The sequence below is a fragment of the Salvelinus alpinus genome, chromosome 23 (assembly GCF_045679555.1).
Source record: "Salvelinus alpinus chromosome 23, SLU_Salpinus.1, whole genome shotgun sequence".
Taxonomy (NCBI): Eukaryota; Metazoa; Chordata; class Actinopteri; order Salmoniformes; family Salmonidae; genus Salvelinus; species Salvelinus alpinus.
Window position 1 is genome coordinate 26805059 of NC_092108.1, and position 21989 is coordinate 26827047.

Below are 21989 nucleotides of genomic sequence, written 5' to 3' on the forward strand. Positions count from 1 at the left end.
CCCTCCATGTGTGTTTCTGACCATTCTGCCTGCCCTGCCCTGACAAGTTTACGAACCTCTGCCTGTCCTGACTGCCTGCTGTTCTGTACCGTATGGACTTTGACCTGGATTACAGACCTCTGCCTGCCTTTGACCTGTCTTTTGCCTGCCCCCTGTTTGGGTCAATAAACATCTGTGACTCTAGCTGTCTGCATCTGGGTCATTTCCTGAGTTCTGATATTCTGAGCTATCACGTAGAGATTCAACTTGATATAATTGATATAAACTGGAAATCAAATTATTTGGTGTTACAGCTTCTTTCAGCATTTTTTCCAATGCTAGATGCTTCAGGTTAATCCAAATTCTGTTGAAGCGATTGAATATGATTTCATAGTTGTAAGAACTTAAAAGAAATTGTTCTTGGATAACCCACATTTCTCTTGTAATTGATTGAATGACAGTAGAGAGCCATCATAGCACATATGCTCAAAATTCATGATGCCACTTTGGAACCTTGACTTAAAAGTATTGTCATTTTACTGTTTTATTTCTTTACTTACCTATTGTTCACCTAATACCTTTTTTGCACTATTGGTTAGAGCCTGTAAGTAAGCATTTCACTGTAAGGTCTACACCTGTTGTATTCGGCGCACGTGACAAATAAACTTTGATTTGATTTGGAGGTCATGTGGGGTCGTCCCAGGAAGGGGTGCCTGGCCACACGGGTTTCTTCCATTTCATGAAGTACATTTTCCCAAATACAAATTTAATTGAAAATCATTGGATTGTCTTTTTCTCTTTAAAGCCTTGGACCCAATGTAGTGAATATATTTTAAATCATAGGGTATTACAGTTATTGTTTCAATACTCTTCCAACCACAAGGCCAGTCTGCTGTCCATTGTTTAAGTGAATGCAGTTGTGCAGCCCAGCTTTATAAGGTACGTGTAAAACATTCAATTTGACTCTTGAGATCTTTCCATTCCAAAAAAAGTTGGAGAGTTAGGCAATTTATTTTCCCACGACTGCATGGCCACGCACAACTCCAACACCATCATTAAGTTTGCCGACGACGTGAAGGTGGTAGGCCTGATCACCGACGACGATGAGACAACCTATAGGGAGGAGGTCAGAGACCTGGTAGTGTGGTGCCAGGAGAACAACCTCTCCCTCAAGACAAAGGAGCTGATCGTGGACTACAGGAAATGGAGGGCCGAACAAGCCCCCATTCAAATCGACGGGGTTGTAGTAGAGCGGGTCGAGAGCTTCAAGTTCCTCGGTGTCCACATCACTAAGGACCTATCATGGTCCAAACACACCAACACAGTCGTGAAGAGGGCACGACAACGCCTCTTTTGCTTCAGGAAGCTGAAAAGATTTGGCATGGGCCCTCAGATCCTCAAAAGGTTATACAGCTGCACCATTGAGAGCATCTTGACTGGCTGCATAACGGCTTGGTATGGCAACTGCCTGGCATCCGAACTCAAGGCACTACAGAGGGTAGTGTGTACGGCCCAGTACATCACTGGGGCCAAGCTTCCTGCCATCCAGGACCTCTATACCAGGCTGTGTCAGAGGAAGGCACTAAAAACTGTCAAAGACTCCAGCCACAGAAGTCATAGACTGCTCTCTCTGCTAGCGCACAGCAAGCAGTACTGGAGTGCCAAGTCAGTGACCAAAAGGCACCTGAACACCTTCTACCCCCAAGCCATAAGACTGCTGAACAGTTAATCAAATGCCTAGCGGACTATTTACATTGACCCCCTTTATTATTTATTCATCTTAATTGTTTTGCACTGGACTCTCTTGCACTGGCTCTATGCACACTCACTAGACTCTACCCACACACTCCAGTAACCACACACACACACACACACACACACACACACACACACACACACACACACACACACACACACACACACACACACACACACACACACACACACACACACACACACACACACACACACACACACACACACACACACACACACACACACACACACACGCATATTTACATTTACATTTACATTTTAGTCATTTAGCAGACGCTCTTATCCAGAGCGACTTACAGTAGAGTGCATACATTTTATTACATTTTACATACTGAGACAAGGATATACCTACCGGCCAAACCCTCCCTAACCCGGACGACGCTATGCCAATTGTGCGTCGCCCCACGGACCTCAGACTGGGGCGAAGATACACCTTCCAACAGGACAACGACTCTAAGTACACAGCCAAGACAACACAGGAGTGGCTTCGGGACAAGTCTCTGAATGTCCTTGAGTGGCACAGCCAGATTGCAACCAAGATTGACACCACACATACACTTTCACACTTCACATACGCGGCTGCTACTCTGTTCATTGTACAGTGCATTGGGAAAGTATTCAGACACAGAGACTTATTCCACATTTTGTTACATTACAGCCTTATTCTAAAATGTATTAAATCGTTTTTTCCCGCTCATCAATCTATACCCCATAATGACAAAGCAAAACATTTTTTTTTGTGTGTATCAAAAAATGTACTGATATTACATTTGCATAAGTATTCAGACCCTTTACTCAGCACTTTGTTGAAGCACGTTTGGCAGTGATTACAGCCTCGGGTCTTCTTGGGTATGACGCTAAAAGCTTGGCACACCTGTATTTGGAGAGTTTCTCCCATTCTTCTCTGCAGATCCTCTCAAGCTCTGTCAGGTTGGAAGGGGAGCGTCGCTGCACAGCTATTTTCAGGTCTCTCCAGAGATGTTCGATCGAGTTCAAGTCCAGGCTCTGGCTGTGCCACTCAAGGACATTCAGAGACTTGTCCCGAAGCCACTCCTGTGTTGTCTTGGCTGTGTACTTAGAGTCGTTGTCCTGTTGGAAGGTGTACCTTCGCCCCAGTCTGAGGTCCTGAGCATTCTGGAGCAGGTTTTCATCAAGGATCTCTCTGTACTTTGCTTCGTTCATTTTTCCCTCTATCCTGACGAGTCTCCCAGTCCCTGCCGCTAAAAACATCCCCACAGCATGATACTGCCACCACCATGCTTCACCGTAGGGATGGTGCCAGGTTTCCTCCAGACGTGACGCTTGGCATTCAGGCCAAAGAGTTCAATCTTGGTTGCATCAGACAAGAGAATCTTGTTTCTCATGGTCTGAGAGTCTTTAGTTGCCTTTTGGCCTTTTAATGAGGAGTGGCTTCTGTCTGGCCACTCTACCATAAAGGCCTGATTGGAGGAGTGCTGCAGAGATGGTTGTCCTCCTGGAAGGTTCTCCCATCTCCACAGAGGAACTCTGGAGCTATGTCAGAGTGCACATCGGGTTCTTGGTCACCTCCCTGACCAAGGCCCTTCTCCTCCGATTGCTCAGTTTGGCCTTGCGGCCAGCTCTAGGGTGAGTCTTGGTGGTTCCAAACATCTTCCATTTAAGAATGATGGAGGCCATTGTGTTCTTTGGGACTTTCAATACTGCAGAAATGTTTTGGTACCCTTCCCCAGATCTGTGCCTCGACACAATCCTGTCTCAGATCTCTATGGACAATTCCTTCAACCTCATGGCTTGGTTTTTGCTCTGACATGCACTGTCAACTGTGGGACCTTATATACACAGGTGTGTGCCTTTCCAAATCATGTCCAATCAATTGAATTTACCACAGGTGGATTCCAACCAAGTTGTAGAAACCTCTCAAGGATGATCAATGGAAACAGGATGCACCTGAGCTCAATTGCGAGTCTCATAACAAAGGGTCTGAATACTTATGTAAATAAGGTATTACTGTTTTGTATTTTTAACACATTTGCAAACATTTCGAAAAACCTGTTTTCACTTTGTCATTATGGGGTATTGTGTGTAGATTGATGAGGATTTTTATTTATTTAACCCGATTTTAGAATAAGGCTGTAACGTAACAAAATGTGGGAAAAGGGAAGGGGCCTGAGTACTTTCTGAATGCACTGTATTTGCAGAAATCCATTCAGGTGTATTTTGTGGCTTATGGCGAATGCGTTCTAATGTTCTAAAGTTGTGCTGTTGCGCCACACAGTCCAGTTGAAAGTGAATGATGGCAGGCCTGTGTGGCAAATGGCTTGTTTGCAAAGGACTTCTGTAGCTTTGATTGGCTATGGTCTCCGGTCTGCGTAGACACCGGTCCTGGACGAGACGGATGTTTTTATTCGGTTTTATTTACTGCAGTGTCAATGAATAGTTCAAACGCATGACCGCTTTCCCACTCGATATTGCTGTAGAATTTCAACAAATGCCTTAGTATACGTCATTCCCAAACATTCTAAGAATTTGTGAAAATGTGAAAATGACCATATCTAAGTACTGGCTTGTCAGAACATTTTTCAAAATGTATCATATTCTTCCTGGGAGTGTGTAAGAACATATTTTAATAAGATTTAATGTTGCGAAAATGCTGTTAGTTCCACTTTAATTATTTTGACTGGCTGCACAATTCCATTGACATTGCATTTTTGGTTGCTCAAACATGATGCACATTGTCTCTTTGCCTATTCTCTGGCATTGAATCATGTACCTACTGTAGCTGTATCACACTATGGTCAGTAAGGTGTCATGCACCAGCTGGTAGAAGCATCCAGTAGCAGGTCTGTGTAGTTGTCTCAGCAAACTGTTTTTCCTTTGGTGGGTGGGTGGGAAAAGAGGGGTATCAGGCAACCTGTGTTTTTGCCAGAGGAGCCTTACTGTGAACACATTCCTCACAGTAGGAGGTCTGACTGAGGTACCCGCACACTAATTAATACCTGAAAACTGCCTTATAGGATGAAGGGAGAGGGATGGAAGGGTGTGTGTTGGTGGGTGGGTATTATCGGGGAGAGGGAGCATTTTCAGTGTGTTCAATGACCTACAGTACATGCCTTTTCAATTGGTCATTTTTGCATTAAATTCTATATTTTTCTATTAAACTAATTTCAGCAACAACAAAAAAACGAATTATAACAATGCTAACAATAGGATAAATGTCTGTTGGTTAAGTGAATGGTGTCTGACTAGGAATGGTTGTTTGTTTCGATACCAGAGGGCCTAAAGTGAAGAAACTGCTGATCTGATCTTTCTCCTGACTTTGTCAATGGCCTCTGGCCCCAGGAACGCTACAGGAAAGGAGAGGGAGAGGAGGGAGTCAGGAAATACTTTTCTGTAGCCATTTGAAACAGATTGCCTTTTTTAGTCATCCTGTGAGGCTTTGCGTTGCTTTACTGGAAATATTTGCTAACAGTGTGACTCTTCAAAGAAGATGCCCCAGTTTCTCTCTCAAGGGCAAATTTAAAACAAACATATATTTGTGTTGCTTTACAAATAGTGCATAACATAATTCATGTAGGTAAATGTAGCCTTGATCTAATCAAGACAGGCTGAAGTAGACTTGGTCTTCAGGGTACTAATAAAGTAGAATTGAATTGAATTGAGTTCACCCATAATCAGGTTACCAGTCATAACAGTACTCCACTACTGAGGTGATGGGTATGTGTTTCGTACCTATAATCCATTGCATCTCAAATGAATTGTTTATTATCTTATATGATTGTCAGTGTTGAGACAGTTAGGGTTAGTGCTACTGCTGTAACGACAATGTATTACCAGTCTAGGGTTAGGGATTTACTGTAGGGCAGGGGTTTGAGCAACGGGGCCTCCTTCAGCTGTGAGGAAAAGGCTACACAATCATGTGTCCTGATCCCTCAACCCTCACACCCCTCTTATAGCCAATGGTGCACTCCTTCCCACATTGACCAGTTTGATACAGAACAATCAACAGCAACCATTTATGGGGTTTTCAGGGGGGGATCTTTGTACTGTAGCTTCCTGTACAGCTGTTTCCACTGTCAAGGCCTGAAGGCTTATAAACGGACGTCTTGATTTCCTCATACAACAAATGGGTCATAAATACATTAAGCCAGGGTGAATATCCCACTGTACATGAAAAGGACATACAATATGTGATCGTTTTATAACAGGCTGTCTTCACTGAGATTATGGAGAAGCAGGTGCACCTTTAACAGACTGTTGTAGGACCATGAAGCATTTACAGTGAGCTCCTAAAGTATTTAGACAGTGACACGTGTTGAAATGATACAATGACTATGAGGTCAAAGTGCAGACTGTCAGCTTTAATTTTAGGGTATTTTCATCCGTATCGGGTGAACACTTTTTGTACATAGTCCCCCCATTTTAGGGGACCAAAAGTATTGGGACAAATTCACTTATATGTGCATTAAAGTAGTCAAAAGTTTAATATTTGGTCCCATATTCCTAGTACACGATGATTACATCAAGCTTGTGACTTTGCTGTTTGTTTTGGATGTGTTTCAGATTATTTTGTGCACAATAGAAATGAATGGTAAATAATGTATTGTGTCATTTTGGAGTCACTTTTATTGTAAATAAGAATAGAATATGTTTCTAAGCACTTCTACATGAATGTGGATGCTACCATGATTATGGATAATCCTGAATGAATCGTGAATAATGATAAGTGAGAAAGTTACAGAGGCAAAACAAACTGCAAATGCATCCAACAAGTTTGTAGAGACACAAGCTTGATGTAATCATTCCATGCTAGGAATATGGGCCCAAATACTACACTTTTGACTACTGTACTTTAATACACTTACAAGTGAATTTGTATTAATACTTTCGGTCCCCTAAAATGGGTTGACTATGTACAAAAAGTGCAGTAATTTCAAAACCGTTCACCCGATATGATTGAAAATACCCTCAAAATAAAGCTGACAGTCTGCATTTTAACCTCGTAGTCATTGTATCATTTAAAATCCAAAGTGCTGGAGTACAGAGCCAAAACAACAAAACATTTGTTACTGTCCCAATACATTTGGCGCTCACTGTATATGGAGAATCACAGCTGCTATATGGTGTTTGCCAATAATATATTAATGACACCAACTGGTGGCTTGCGGGCCGAATTTGGCCCGCGGGTGGTTTTATTTGGCCCCCGAGGTTTTCTGAGCATAAAAAAATATTTTTTTTCAATTAATTGTTGGACATAAAAGACTGTAAAAACACCAGGAAATCAGCTCCAATTTATTTTAATTTAAGAAATCTGTCCGCAAGTATTCCAACACATAATAGAGAGACATGTGATCATACACAAATGTAAGCAAGATTTGAAATTATTATGTTTGAGTCAAACATTATATCTGTTTGGGCTTCTTGTGGTCTCTTTGCAATCTACAAATTATTTGTAATTATGTTCCGGCCCCCCGACCTTCCACTCAAGAAAAAATCGGCCTGCGGCTGAATCTAGTTCGTGATCCCTGACATACAGTATACTGTAGCTCCCATCAATACATCAATAGGAAGTAGTGTATCACATGACATGGGTTTGAGAGTGTATGTTTTCATGTGGAGTGTTTGTCTTGGGTTGTTTCCATGAGTATCCCAGGGTTTGTGTGTGTGTGTGTGTGTGTGTGTGTGTGTGTGTGTGTGTGTGTGTGTGTGTGTGTGTGTGTGTGTGTGTGTGTGTGTGTGTGTGTGTGTGTGTGTGTGTGTGTGTGTGTGTGTGTGTGTGTGTGTGTGTGTGCGTTCTTTCATGTGTGTGTGGTGTTTATGAAGGGGTAGGCACAAGGGGTGTGAGGGGCGCTGGTTTGAAATGGATCCGGCTTCCTGCATGCATGTAATAACACAGCATTTGGATGGTGGCCAAGGGCATTTAGATCTGCAGGCACTTCCAAAGGAGACCCCCCAGCAAGCTTTGAACACGGGAATACACACACTGCTTGTATTAAAAATGCATTATAAAGGTTTTGTATAATGTCAGCCAGTAATTTTGAAAGTTGTTCTCACAAGCCAAAACGGGTCCCCGAATTTTGTGCACAATTGTGTACAATGGCATTCATTTTTTATGATATGTTACGTCTTACAATTTTTTTAGAATTTTTCCTGCAATTCGTATGATATGTTACGAATTCAAATTCGTACAATATGTTACAAATTTCTAAGTGCTTAAGATCCTGTTCAGTCTCTTTAACTCTGCCTGTCTCACTGTCTATCTTTCAGGAGGCCTTTGTTGAGCTCTATGACAGACAGAGGGACTCCGTGTTCTGTTCGTGGCCGTCCATCAAGACTGTCTTTGGCCTGGCTGCACTGGGGGCCGCAAGCCTTACCATCGGAGCTTACCTTACACAGAAGTGAAGGAGTCCCCCCCCTCTCTCTCTTTCTTTTTGTCCTCCCTCCCGCTCTCACTCCTTTCTCTTTTCAAAGGCCCCCTACAAGATCCCCAAACGGCCTGTCTTCAAAGCTTCTCTCCCCGTTCTCGAAAAAACATCCCTCTTCCTCACTTAAAAAACAGACACAAATCAAACAACAGCAGGAAACGGAGTCACTGCCCACACAGACGAAAATATGTCATGAAAGTTGTGCCATTTAACTGTAATCACAAAAAGTTTGGCTTGAAAAGAGACGAGAGGAAGGGAGGGTTGGTGTCGTTTTTGTTCTGCCTGCTTGAGTACTAGTTGTAGCATGAAACCTTTGTGTGCTCGTGTAGACTTGTGTAGCATGAAACCTTTGTGTGCTCGTGTAGACTTGTGTAGCATGTGTCGGTGAGGCAAAAGAAAGCATAGACACTCTTAGAAAAAGGGTTCCAAAATGGTTACTCGACTGTCCCCATAGGAGAACCCTTTTTGGTTTCAGGTAGAACCGTTTGGTGTTCCATGTAGAACCCTCTGTGGAAAGGATTCTACATGGAACCCCACATTTTTTTTCAAAAGGTTCCGCTATGGGGACTCCCTTCAACCCGCCTTCAAAGGACTTCCTCCACACAACAGCTGCTCTGAATGTATAATGGAAGGAGCTTGCTACTAACCAGCACGGTGTGTCTGTCCACCCACCGCTTCTACACTGCAATATACCAGGATACCAGGAGCATGACAACTCTGAACACAGAACCGTTAGTTACACACACCAGCTCTGACAACACGTCTTCTAGGCGCCACAGACGCAACTTGCTCTGCAGAGATCTTAGAGAGATCTGTTGGACAATGCAGTAGAGTCACTTTTTTTGCATTTGACCCATATGAAATGTAATAAGAGAAAGATCGAGGGAGGTATTAAAGAGAGGATAGAGGGAAGTATTGAAGAGAGAATAGAGGGAGGTATTAAAGAGAGGATAGAGGGAGGTATTAAAGAGAGGATAGAGGGAGGTATTGAAGAGAGAATAGAGGGAGGTATTGAAGAGAGGATAGAGGGAGGTATTGAAAAGAGGAGAGAGGGAGGTATTGAAGGCGTGAACAGCAGGTTAGTTAGAGCTTTTGGCAGCCCAAACCCCTGTTTGATCAGATGTTACTGACAGAAAGTGAAAAATATTATTCCACCTAGCTGGCTTTCTGGCTTAGTCGGGATCGAGGGATAGAGGTAGATACAGAGAAAGAGAATGTGTGAGAGACAAAAAGAGGGAGCGAAAGTCATAGAATGAGCAGAAATGTGGATACAGACAAAAAGAGATAAAGGTGTTGGGGTCAAACTGAAGATGTGGATTCATTCCAAAGGTTCAGTGACAGTGAGCCTCCCTCTCCAGATGCTTGAGGCGCCTCTACAGCCTGTTCTAAGATGTCTTACTTGGAGGAAGAACTGTGTCCCTGAATGGCCTGGCATGGTTCTGTTTGGCCTCACGTCACTCCCTCCCCGTCAGATGTCTCTGAAATGCATTTCTTGTACTCTCACAGCCTCTTTGTATTACTCTCTCTCTCGCTCTCTTTCACCCTTTCTCAATCTCTCTCTCTCTTGGTGTCTGTCTCCCCCTTTGCCCATATGTCTGACCAGAACTCAAGGTCTCACCCACCCAAGTCAAGCCACCGCTGAAAGGGGACTGAACCAAACTGCCAAATCTCCCAGAACATGTCCTCCAGCTGCTGCTGGGATCTGATCTAGGGGACAAAGAGGCCCCACATACCCCCCCACGGCCTACGCTAATGGTTGATTCCACATTTAGGAGGACCTCCCAATGTGCACCTCTCTCAGTTTCTCAAACTGTAGCAGACTCCAACATGGGATAACCAACAAGAAAAATCCCTATTGGACACAAAGACTCTCTGTTTTGAAGTGGTGTCCCTTGTATTCCCAGTAACTGATATATTTGAACCCCCTTGCTGCGAGTCTGTCGCTGCAATGGCACAGATCACAACATCTCTTTAGAGTAAACAATCATTTCCCAGAATACGTTAGGTGTTGTCTAGTGTTGGAGATGACATAACCTTCTTGGAAAGGCTTACTATCCATAATATTTACTATTTTGCTCTCTCTTTCACACACACACACACACACACACACACACACACACACACACACACACACACACACACACACACACACACACACACACACACACACACACACACTCACACACACACACACACGTGTATGTAGATAGCATGTTGTTAACTCATCGCAATGATTTCTCTCAGCAAAAATCTCTCTCTTTGTTTCAGTCTTCTTTTATCAACGCAAAACATATGTCGTCTGAAGTTTTCATAGAATGAGTATTCACTATGTATACCCATATTTATGTTAGATGTTACACATACCAACTTATGATTTTTATTTATTGAGAGGTACCAGAACACAGATATTTAAATCATAGATGAGATGAAAAGTTAAGATCATGGAGACACTCAAATGTCTCGTTTTATTAATGGAACCACACTGTAACAATACACTATTTGGGGCTGCTATTGTATCAACAGTAGAGTAACATTTCTGTGTAAGACATGTTCATGTGTTAATATTGGTTTAACACTGCTGTACTGTATAGTCCTGATTTAACTTAACTCACAGCTTCAAACTGCCACACAGATACACTATATTGTTATAGAAAGCTGTAAACCAAAGTGAACCTGTAAGTAACATTGTGTTAGTAAGATGTAGCATGAAGAGATAAACACATGCCAATTCACTTTCACTTCTTTTAAATATTGTCGGAGTGAGATTTTGCAGGAAGGGTTGTTGTAAAGACATTGTCTGGCAACCTATTCCCTTTATAGTGCACAACTTTTGACCAGGGACCAAAGGGCTCCATAGTAAAGTAGTGCACTATGTCAGGAATAGGGTGCTATTTGGGAGACAGTAAATATTAGCCTGCTTGGTGTTCATAACATTTCAGTAGATACCGTAGCACCCGAATGCATCCAACTGGACATGTGTTAACCGCTGCTTTATTGATAAACATGTATGTGTGGTAATTGTTAACATAGTAATGAATTCCTTCTCAAGCTTATGTAGTGACAGACAAGTCTCCACATCTTGTGCTTTTGACCTGCTAGATTCTATCATCATAACCAAGGGCACCCTTCTTTCTCTATTATACCAGAGGTGAATCCCCCTACTCATCATAAACCCTCCAGTGATATGTACATATGAAAACAGAAATTAGTATGACATTTTTTTCAGGAGTTTAATAATAAGGAGTATAGTAGGAGTATAATAAGATAATAAGTCACTAACTGACTTGTTCATAAATAAAATGTGTAAAGGTTTGTATGTGAGGAGGAATCATTTGAAGTATAAAGTCATTCTCATATTCCCTTCTGTGATTCTGTTTAAATTAATGTAGCCTACATCACACCATGGTTATAGTGTTGTAAATATAATCCTCAACCTGTGGCACTTAAGAGGTCAAATCAAATGTGTTACCATTGTTTATGCTATGTATGTATCACAATAAGCTAGATGGGATCATGCTGTTCCCAATAAACCACATCTTTCCTGCAGTATGAGTTTGCAGTTTGTCATGTGTGTTTTCAGCATGTGGTTTGGTATTGTTTTGGGTGGTGATATATATACAGCATGTATGTTCTGCTCAAAAGAAAATCCTTAATATTTAAGATTGTGTTGTGTTATATTGTGTTTATGGAAAAATAATGGACACCAATATTGATCTCAAATATGGCATCCACCCTGTCTGTGCACTACTACATAGAGAGAATGACAGAGAGAGGGATTGGGAGGGAAAAAGAGAGAGAGGAGGGAGTGGAAGGGAAAGAGAAAGAGTGAGAGACCTTTATGAGAAGTGTGATCATAGTGCTTTTCCTCATCTGTGTGGCTGTGTGCTGCTGTCTAGTCAGTCCATACGGGTGACTGGCTTGACATGGCTGTATGAGACCCACAACCTCCTATTCTAATGAGCTCTGTAGAGGAACAGCAGCTGCACCCCACAAGACATCAAAGCCCCCCCTGAAACGCAGTTTCTCAGCCCTCTCCGACTGCAGATAAATGCAACGTGTAAAAACCAAATGCCCGGAGGTCTGGATTTTACACTTTCCTCATTCATATCACACTTGTCTTCAAAGGCCAGGGACGTGTGCTGCTTCACAGAATTAGTGAACAGCATGATGCAGTAAAACTAATGCTAGAGAGAGAAAGAGAGAGGGAGAGAGAGAATGAGAGATATGCCTGAGGAGAGGAACAGAGTGAAGTTCATTTGAGTTTGAGCCCATCTCAAGCCCTTCTCTCCATGCATATAAAATACATGACAAGCTTCGAAGAAGGAGAATTTTAAATCACCCTTACACTTTCAAGGGAACGTCCAGTGTGTGTTTTTGTGTGTGTGAGAGAGATAAGCAGTCAGATCAGACACAGCCCAGCAAGCCAATAAGCCCTCCTGCTTTAGGGCTACAAGGTGTTGGGAGATTTCATCCTCACTGCTGATCCAAGACCAGTATCAAGAAAAAGACTAGTTTTTACCTTTGCAGTAGATCCAGATCCATTGAGATTACAGTGCCATTCCTACCCCACATACAGACTGACAGCCTCCTGCTTGTTCATCTTGCCTGTGAATATATGGAATATATCATGCCTATAAATAAATATTATTTTGTTGGTGAATTTGGAGCAGAATATCTGGTGTCATATGAGTGCTATGAAATGACATTCTGCTAACCTTCACAGTCTGTCTATATATCATACAATCACATGGTGGTTAGTGACAAATACCACTTGTATTAGACTGTCACCTTGTGGCTGGTGTTCAGAAATCCTTGGAATGGTCTTGGGAAGGTCAATAGTGTTTTCCGAGGAACTCTACCCTTTACTTGAAAGCTGATGTAGAACAGCTTTGGAGGGAGATGTTGGTTGGTATGTGTGTGGCTTGATGACATTTTATTTCCTTGAAATATTCTAATTATAGAAGCAACTCCCTAATGTGTAAACAATTTCAATGTCATAGGAGCACTCCAATAGTTTCTAGCATGGAACTTCAAAAGAGGGAGAAACTTCTGTTGGTATGCTCTGAGCCTCAGACTAAATTTCCTTAATAACCTGCTATCTAAATTCGAGTACTCTCAGGACTCCACGTGATGGTCAATCTTAGAATAGCTGTGGATATGTCTGCAGTGCAGCTCTTAACCACTAGTAGGTGGCAGTGTTCAGACATGTCTGTCAAATAAAGTATATTAGAGAAGTGCATAAAAATGTGTTATACTGTATGAAGGTAAATAATTAATGTGCATGGCAGTCATAAAAAGATTACATCAATTCCATTTTTATTTATTTAACTTGACAAGTCAGTTAAGAACAAATTCGTATTTACAATGACCGCCTAGGAACAGTGGGTTAACTGCCTTGATCAGGGGCAGAACAGATTTTTACCTTGTCAGCTCGGGGATTCAAGCTAGCAACCTTTACGGTTACTAGTCCAACGCTCTAACCACTAGGCTACCGGCCGCATTCAGGATTATCATAATAAGCAAATTGATTTACCCAAACACTTTTAATTTGGATTGCAAAACAGTTAAATATGGTGGTGCAAATCTACAGCCAAAAACTAAATTCAATAAACACATTACTTAAAAATACATTGTGTCATCGTTTATTTTTCTGCATGCAGAAAAATAAAGAACATTCATAACTGTTAGTGTCGTTTCTCATGCTTGCACATGTACTGTACATCTTGTTCTGAATATAAATTATCTTTATTTATATTGGCTTATATTGCCACAATATATTTACAAAAACAATATTAAAACTGCAGTTATTTGTACATGATTTCTTTAAAGTTACATAAAAATAAAGTTTTCTCTGGCACTTTTCCTGAAAACTTTCTTATTTACAGTGAAACAATAGAGATGAGTTGTCAGAGTTGTATTCTCTGGACACAGCACAGGAGTCTGGTCAAGAGCAGTTCAGAATCCACCATTTTTCTTTATAGATGGAAGTGATCCATGGCTCAAGTGCATAAAGCGGGCAAAATAAATGGCTCTAAATCTCAACCCAAGGGTTATCGAGAATGAATACAAAATATATAAATATCCAAAAATAAAGCCTTTTTCCTGTTCTGTCTCTTCACAGCATGTTACTCATATACAAACAAAACCCCTCCAATCATAACCAGATAAAGCATGAACACCTGCAATTTCTCCTTCAGGTTAAATGAGAACACATTTGACAAGATCTTGCTTGTTCTTCAAGAACACTTCGTTTTGATGTATCATGGTTAGAGAATGGCATTCACTTCCATGGTCAGGGGCAGGGCAAGCAAAAGGCACTGTGACTAAGGATTGGACAAAGAGACTGCATATAGCCCCTAAAAGGGGTGTGGACAACAACTCATTATAGCAACATGTGGCTTATCATAGAACATGCTATAATATGGCCACTTTTGATACTAAAATGAAGAATGCAATTATATCTTCTAAATGGTCTGTGTTTGACAGCATAGAATATAGACTGACGTTATTTACTCAACCATCACTTTTAGTGGTCCAGTACGTTCCACCTCCACCGATAGAAACAGGTTATTATTTCCCGTGGGAACTTAGACACATGCTTGTGTGTATCATCAAGTAAGATGCCTTGGCCATATCTGTCAATCTACTTGTTCATTGAAGGTTTGAAACTATCCAGAGTGACTAGGCACTGTTAACACGACAGAGCAGCATGATACTGAGACAAACACCAAAACGTATATAGCCCTCATATACATACATAACCACAGTCCAGACTGGCTAAGCCCCACGGTGAATCAAGTCCAGTTCCATTCAGACAGAGATGCTGGTCCTCCAGTATTAAAGCCATATACCTCCCAGTAGCAGTCCAATCCAGCCCAGCCCTTTGGTTTCAAAGTCTAGTGAATCAATATGAAGGGCTCTGGGCCACATGTCTAGAACCATAGACATAGAACCATAAAGGTAACTGTCAAAATAAAGGAAACACCAATATATTAATAGGGCATTGTGCCACCACGAGCCGCCAGAATAGCTTCAATGCACACTTCAAGTGTCTAGAATTATATAGAAGGGATTTTTCCAAGAGAAATTCCATCATTTGGTGTTTTGTTAATGGTTGTGGAAAACACTATCTCAGGCACCACTCCAGAATCTCCCATTAGTGTTCAATTGGGTTGACATCTGGTGACTGGAGACACACACCCACTTTAAACTCCCTATGCTCCTTTGAGACCCCTCTTTCAAAGTCACTGAGATCTTTTATTTTAGCCATGGTAAGAAAATAATGGGCAACTGTGCATTTTATACATGACCCTAAGCATGATGGGATGTCAACTGCTTAATTAACTCAGGAACCACACCTGTTTAGAAGCACCTGCTTTCAATATACTTTGTATCCCTCATTTACTCAAGTGTTTCCTTTATTTTGGCAGCTACCTGTAAAATACAAGTTATATATTTTAGGACAGCCTCTGTGATTCCAGCAGCAGTAGACCCCCGTCTCACTCCAGGAGGCCCTCCTCTCTGCAGGCATCTAGGGGAGGGAAGAATAGACATGTGAGGTAAGGACACAAGAATACATCCCACTAGCCTGGTCCCAAATCTGTTTGTGCTGGCATTATAATGACCATAGGTGTTGGCTATAGCGACAGATCTAGGACTAGGTTAATGTCCAACATAACAATAGTAGGCTTATTTGCATCAGGGAGATAGTTGTGCAAGATGCTTCATGTTTCTTTCACGCTCACATCTGAGTTGATGAGTCTGCTCACTGCAGTTTTCAAATCTGGGAACTGATGCACCAGCCAATTCAAAATGCAATTTCTAAATGCATTATGACTGCACCAGCAAAGGCATTTCCTTCCAAATAACAAACATGCAAACTCATTATTCTACATTCTTTATCTTACATCATTCTTCTTCATTATTCAAAACCATAAGCAGATAGACAAAATACCAAGACAACAAAGAAAGGCTACCAAGCATATGGTAGTAAGACGTTGATATTAACATTCTATTAGAATCTGAGGGTAGCACGAGAGGACAGGACACAGGACACAGACACACAGCCAAGCCCACACCAAACTGTCACGAGCTGGCATACAGGATGGCTCAAAGGCACAGGCAGCCTGGCATCAAGCCCATGCCATCCGCATGTGGGTGCCAACCAGCAAATGCCTGAGTGTGTGTTTGTGTCCTACCTGTGTGAGGAGGGCGAGGCAGGGCAGGGCAGGACAGGGCAGGGTGGGAGCTCAGGGTCCAAGAGAAGTATTAGGAGGGGGTTAGGAATGCTGAGCATCTATACCTGCTGGGCTGAGCACCAGGGCCTGCAGGATGTCAGACAGGGAGATGATGCCCTCGATGGCCGAGCGCTCATCCACCACTACCAACCGGTGGACCTGACACACACACACACATATATATAGGGACACGCGTACAAAGAGACATACACACAGTTGAAAGAGAAAAGGAGCGAAATTGTTTATTTGAAAAAATAATAATATTTAACCTTTAACTATGCAAGTCAGTTAAGAACAAATTCTTATTTACAATGACGGCCTACCCCGGCCAAACCCGGACGGCGCTGGGACAATTGTGCGCCGCCCTATGGGACTCTCAATCACGGCCGGATGTGATACAGAGGGACAGTGAGCATTTTGTGTCTATGTTGAGTTTACGTGTTATGAATTCATGTGTGTATGTATGTGTTTGAACTCACCTCTGCTTTGACAATCTTGTCCACGATGGTCTCCAGTGTATCCAGCTTGTGGCATTGCATGACCCCCTCAAAGTACTGGCAGCGATGCCTCAGAGCCTGGGTCACGGTGATGTCCAGGTTATTATACGTCTTCTCTGCTGCCAGGTTCTATACACATGATACACAGACACTCATGGCTTTTTGAAGGAAAACATTCACACAATATATTTTTGAGGGGGAAGTAACAGGATTACCAAGCTGTATTTTGAAAATCATAACTTACTATGACATCAAATTTGGAGTAAATATCCACCACTTTCCCTGTGAGGAGATTGAAACATAACCAGAGTTGAACTGAGTCTCAATCAGTCAAATGTACCTGTAAAGTATATTTTAACAACAGTTGTCAAAGTATTTTACAGTAACACGTACCAGATACGTCCACAACAGGCAGGGCAGACACCCTCCTCTCTACGAAGATCTGCAGGGCCTTGATGATGGGTGTGTCAGGGTGGATGAAGGCTATGTTCTTGTAGGTGCCGATGCCCAGCTCTCCTAGAGTCTGCTTCATAAAAGCCGGCTTGGGCATCTCACGCACCTGGAACACATAGGTTCAAATATAAAACCTTTTCACAACCACAATTATTGGCGCAGTTGCTGGCGTTGGCGCGAAAGGGCTGGGTTTCAATGAATAAACAAGTTGTGGGTGTGTCAAGGCTTGGCTGTTCACTGGCAAATCTGAACATGCTCCATGGCTAAATATGTGGTTGCTTAAAGTTGTGTATTTACGGTGTTTTATGTATTGCCTTGGAATCAACTCCAATTCCAATGTTAGTCCGTTATAGTTTGTTAAACAGCTTACAGAAACAAACAAACATGTAGACCTATCCCATCTATTCTAAATATGTTAACTTGAACCTGTTTGCAGTCCACATTGTTCTAAGTAATTGCATGCCTTCAATGTGGAAATATATACATATATCATTCACACTGATATAGGGGCTAGGCCTACTGTAAATTGCCTAATGGCGGAGGATGGACATGCCAAATGTAGTCAATAAGCAATATTAAATTAATTATTGATAAGGCCTAAAAAGAGTGAATAATTCAAATTCTAAACAAAATGAAACTTGTTTTAAATAGGCTATGTCTAAATACACTTAGACGCCATAATTGGAGGGTTTTATGCACATCCAAGCTTTTCAACAGTTAATTTTTTATTTAACCTTTATTTAACCAGGAAAAGCCCATTGAGACCCAGAGCCTCTTTTTCTCGGGGGACCTGACCAAGAAGGCAGCAACAATCAATATAATTAAAACATACAACAATACAAAACAACATGATCCAGCCTAAAAAAAGCATTTACACTCCTCCATAACAGAGTCTCCCATCCATATTTTAAATTCATTCAGTGGCACTAACATATCTAGATGAAGCGTGGATTGTAGACTATTCCATGCCTCTGGTGCACAAGTAGCTGGACAAAGATCCAATATAAAGATAAAAGGGAGAATGTCCACTCATCTTTATACTACTTATAATATTTTATATATACTGAACAAAAATATAAAAACGCGACATGAAACAATTTCAAAGATTTTACTGAGTTACAGTTCATATAAGGAAATCAGTCAATTGAAATAAATTGATTAGGCCTTAATCTATGGAATACACATAACTGTGAAAACAAATATGCATCTGTTGGTCACAGACACCTTAAAAAAGGTATGGGTGTGGATCAGAAAACCAGTCAGTATCTGGTGTGACCACCATTTGCCTCATGCAGTGTGACACATCTCCTTTGCATGGAGTTGATCAGGCTGTTGATTGTGGCCTGTGGAATGTTGTCCCACTCCTCTTCAATGGTGTGCGAAGTTGCTGAATATTGGCGGGAACTGGAACACGCTGTCGTGCATGTCGATCCAGAGCATCCCAAACATGCTGAATGGGTGACATGTCTGGTGAGTATGCAGGCTATGGAAGAACTTAGACATTTTCCAGGAATTGTGTACAGATCCTTGCGACATGGGACCGTGCATTTTCATGCTGAAACATGAGGTGATGGCAGGGGATGAATGGCACGACAATGGGCCTCAGGATGTCGTCATGGTAACTTTGTGCATTCAAATTGCCAATGATAAAATGCAATTGTGTTCATTGTACGTAGCTTATGCCTGCCCATACCATAACCCCACTGCTACCATGGGGCACTCTGTTCACAACGTTGACATCAGCATTCCGCTCGCCCACGACACCATACACGTGGTCTGCGGTTGTGAGGCCGGTTGGACGTACAGCCAAATTCTCTAAAACAAGGTTGGAGGCAGCTTATGGTAGAGAAATGAACATTAAATTATCTGGCAATAGCGCTTGTGGACATTCCTGCAGTCAGTATGCCAATTGCCAGTTCCCTCAAAACTTGAGAAATCTGTGGCATTGTGTTGTGTGACAAATATGCACATTTTAGTGGCCTTTTATTGTCCCCAGCACAAGGTCCACCTGTGTAATGATCATGCTGTTTAATCAGCTTCTTTATATGCTCACTGGTTTGCTCCTTTCAAAATTTATATATTGAATAAAGCTTTGGTGATTTAAGATTTATTTCCAAGCAGTCTCATGACGACCCAAACACTTCTTGACTAGCCTACTTGATCACATTGGGCAGGACAAAAATAAAACAGACTTCATTGACTGGAGGGGAGGCTATGATTGGTTTTTAATCAAATAAAACGAAATGGGGAAAAAACATTACTGTTTTATGTTTCTAAATACGAAGTATACAGTCACCAAATCACATCTTGTTCCATGCGCCTATGGGCAGTGTGCATCACGGCTGGATAGGCTGTGTTTCTACTGTCAAAATTCATACCATAACTAACGGTGTTACCGCTAAAACCAGCTTTTAGTTGGTCTTAAATATCCCTATCAGTGCTGCCTGAAATTAGCACTTTGGATCATGTTTTTAAGGAAACGCCTCAAATATTTTCACCCCTCCCATCTGGGCGGAAGTGTGCTGATGTTAGGTAAATTGCCGAACCTGGCGTTAGGACTGGGAAACGCCAGTGCACCAGTTCGTACATGACAAAAATTACAAACTAACGTGCGTTTGACACTAGCGCCGCCTTAACGCCAGCCGAAAATAGAGCCCATGGTTTTAGACTTACAAAGAGCTGTAGGAACTTGAGGATCCTCTTGTGTGTGAGGATGTAAAGTGGGTTCCCCGTCACAGGGTCGATGACAGGCAGCCGGTGGATCTTGTTTTTAATGAGGGAATACACTGCATCAAATATGCTGCAAAGACAGACATAAAGCGCAAATGAAAAGACAATTCTGGTATTTTCTTCACATCCATGTATATTCAAGACAAATACACACACTCTTACCTGTATAATAACCATTGTTATGTTATGAGAACGTACCTTGATTCAGGTGATATGTTCACTAAAGGCTTGAATGTCGCTTGCAAATATACTTCTGTAGAGAGACAAAACAATGTGAGTTAAATGTTCTGTACATGTCATTTAATGTCATCATTTAAACCAAAGCTTGTTACATACCTCTCCATGTCTCAAGCTTATGATCTTCCAACTCATATATTTGCACCTATAAACAATAAAACTATATTGACATCTAAAGAATAATCCAACATAGGATTTTCATGGTGAACAAATATTTTGCTAAAATCGGTTCGTCCACTCAAACTTACCAACGGTGACTTGTAGTATCTGTGTAGTATGATGATAAAGTCTGTGATTGTCAACATTCCTGAAATGAGAAATGCATGCCTATAGATAATAGAATGACTAACAGTTGTCATAGAGCCGTCATAAAGCATTAGGTTGCCAACTGACCTCTAGCCAACAAACCATGCTCCACTGGCCATGGCTATTACAAGTCATCTCAACAAATCAGTTTTTTTTAAAGAAAAGTGACAAATGTTGTACTTAATCTGGAGATAATTGTTATCTACCAGCATGTACAGTTGAAGTCGGAAGTTTACATACACTTATGTTGGAGTCATTAAAACTCGTTTTTCAACCACTCCACAAATTTCTTGTTGACAAACTATAGTTTTGGCAAGTCGGTTAGGACATCTACTTTGTGCATGACAAGTAATTTTTCCAACAATTGTTAACAGACAGAGTATTTCACTTATAATTCACTGTATCACAATTCCAGTGGGTCAGAAGTTTACATACACTAAGTTGACTGTGCCTTTAAACAGCTTGGAAAATTCCAGAAAATGAGGTCATGGCTTTAGAAGCTTCTGATAGGCTAATTGACATCATTTGAGTCGACTGGAGGTGTACCTGTGGATGTATTTCAAGGCCTACCTTCAAACTCAGTACCTCTTTGCTTGACATCATGGGAAAATCAAAAGAAATCAGCCAAGACCTCAGAAAAAAATGGTAGACCTCCACAAGTCTGGTTCATCCTTGGGAGAAATTTCCAAATGCCTGAAGGTACCACGTTCATCTGTACAAACAATAGTACACAAGTATAAACACCATGGGACCACGCAGCCGTCATACCGCTCAGGAAGGAGACTCGTTCTGTCTCCTAGAGATGAATGTACTTTGATGCGAAAAGTGCAAATCAGTCCCAGAACAACAGCAAAGGACCTTGTGAAGATGCTGGAGGAAACAGGTACAAAAGTATCTATATCCACAGTAAAACGAGTCCTATATCGACATAACCTGAAAGGCCGCTCAGCAAGGAAGAAGCCACTGCTCCAAAACCGTCATAAAAAGCAAGACTACGGTTTGCAACTGCACATGGGGACAAAGATCATACTTTTTGGAGAAATGTCCTCTGGTCTGATGAAACAAAAATAGAACTGTTTGGCCATAATGACCATCATTATGTTTGGAGGAAAAATGGGGATGCTTGCAAGCTGAAGAACACCATCCCAACTGTGAAGCACGGGGTGGCAGCATCATGTTGTCGGGGTGCTTTGCTGCAGGAGGGACTGGTGCACTTCACAAAATGGATGGCATCATAAGGCAGAAAAATTATGAGATGTTGCTTCAATATATCCACAAGACATCAGTCAGGAAGTTAAAGCTTGTTCGCAAATGGGTCTTCCAAATGGACAACGACCCCAAGCATACTTCCAAACTTCAGGACAACAAAGTCA

The 21989-nt window shown here is 41.7% G+C and overlaps 2 protein-coding genes across 6 annotated transcripts in view; one reads left to right on the forward strand and one right to left on the reverse strand.

The window, feature by feature from the left end:
• The window catches only part of LOC139550684 (apoptosis regulator Bcl-2-like), a 47413-nt gene extending 35711 nt beyond the window's left edge, over positions 1 to 11702 (forward strand). The window contains exon 2 of the mRNA XM_071361743.1: positions 7999 to 11702. Coding sequence (XP_071217844.1) covers positions 7999 to 8133 — 135 coding nt within the window. The 3' untranslated portion in view covers positions 8134 to 11702. The remainder of the gene's footprint in view (positions 1 to 7998) is intronic.
• A 1749-nt stretch (positions 11703 to 13451) lies between these two features.
• LOC139550686 (5'-AMP-activated protein kinase subunit gamma-2-like) overlaps positions 13452 to 21989 on the reverse strand; it is a 47700-nt gene continuing 39162 nt past the window's right edge. For 4 of the 5 annotated variants that reach the window (XM_071361745.1, XM_071361744.1, XM_071361747.1 and 1 more), the window contains 9 exons: positions 20559 to 20617; positions 20410 to 20455; positions 20272 to 20326; positions 20017 to 20143; positions 17284 to 17449; positions 17135 to 17172; positions 16873 to 17019; positions 16459 to 16552; positions 13452 to 15687 (listed from right to left, as the gene is read on the reverse strand). In XM_071361745.1, the coding sequence (XP_071217846.1) occupies positions 15656 to 15687; positions 16459 to 16552; positions 16873 to 17019; positions 17135 to 17172; positions 17284 to 17449; positions 20017 to 20143; positions 20272 to 20326; positions 20410 to 20455; positions 20559 to 20617 (764 nt within the window). In that variant the 3' untranslated portion in view covers positions 13452 to 15655. Of the gene's footprint in view, positions 15688 to 16354; positions 16553 to 16872; positions 17020 to 17134; positions 17173 to 17283; positions 17450 to 20016; positions 20144 to 20271; positions 20327 to 20409; positions 20456 to 20558; positions 20618 to 21989 lie in introns of all 5 variants that reach the window. The other variant, XR_011670110.1, reaches the window with a different exon arrangement.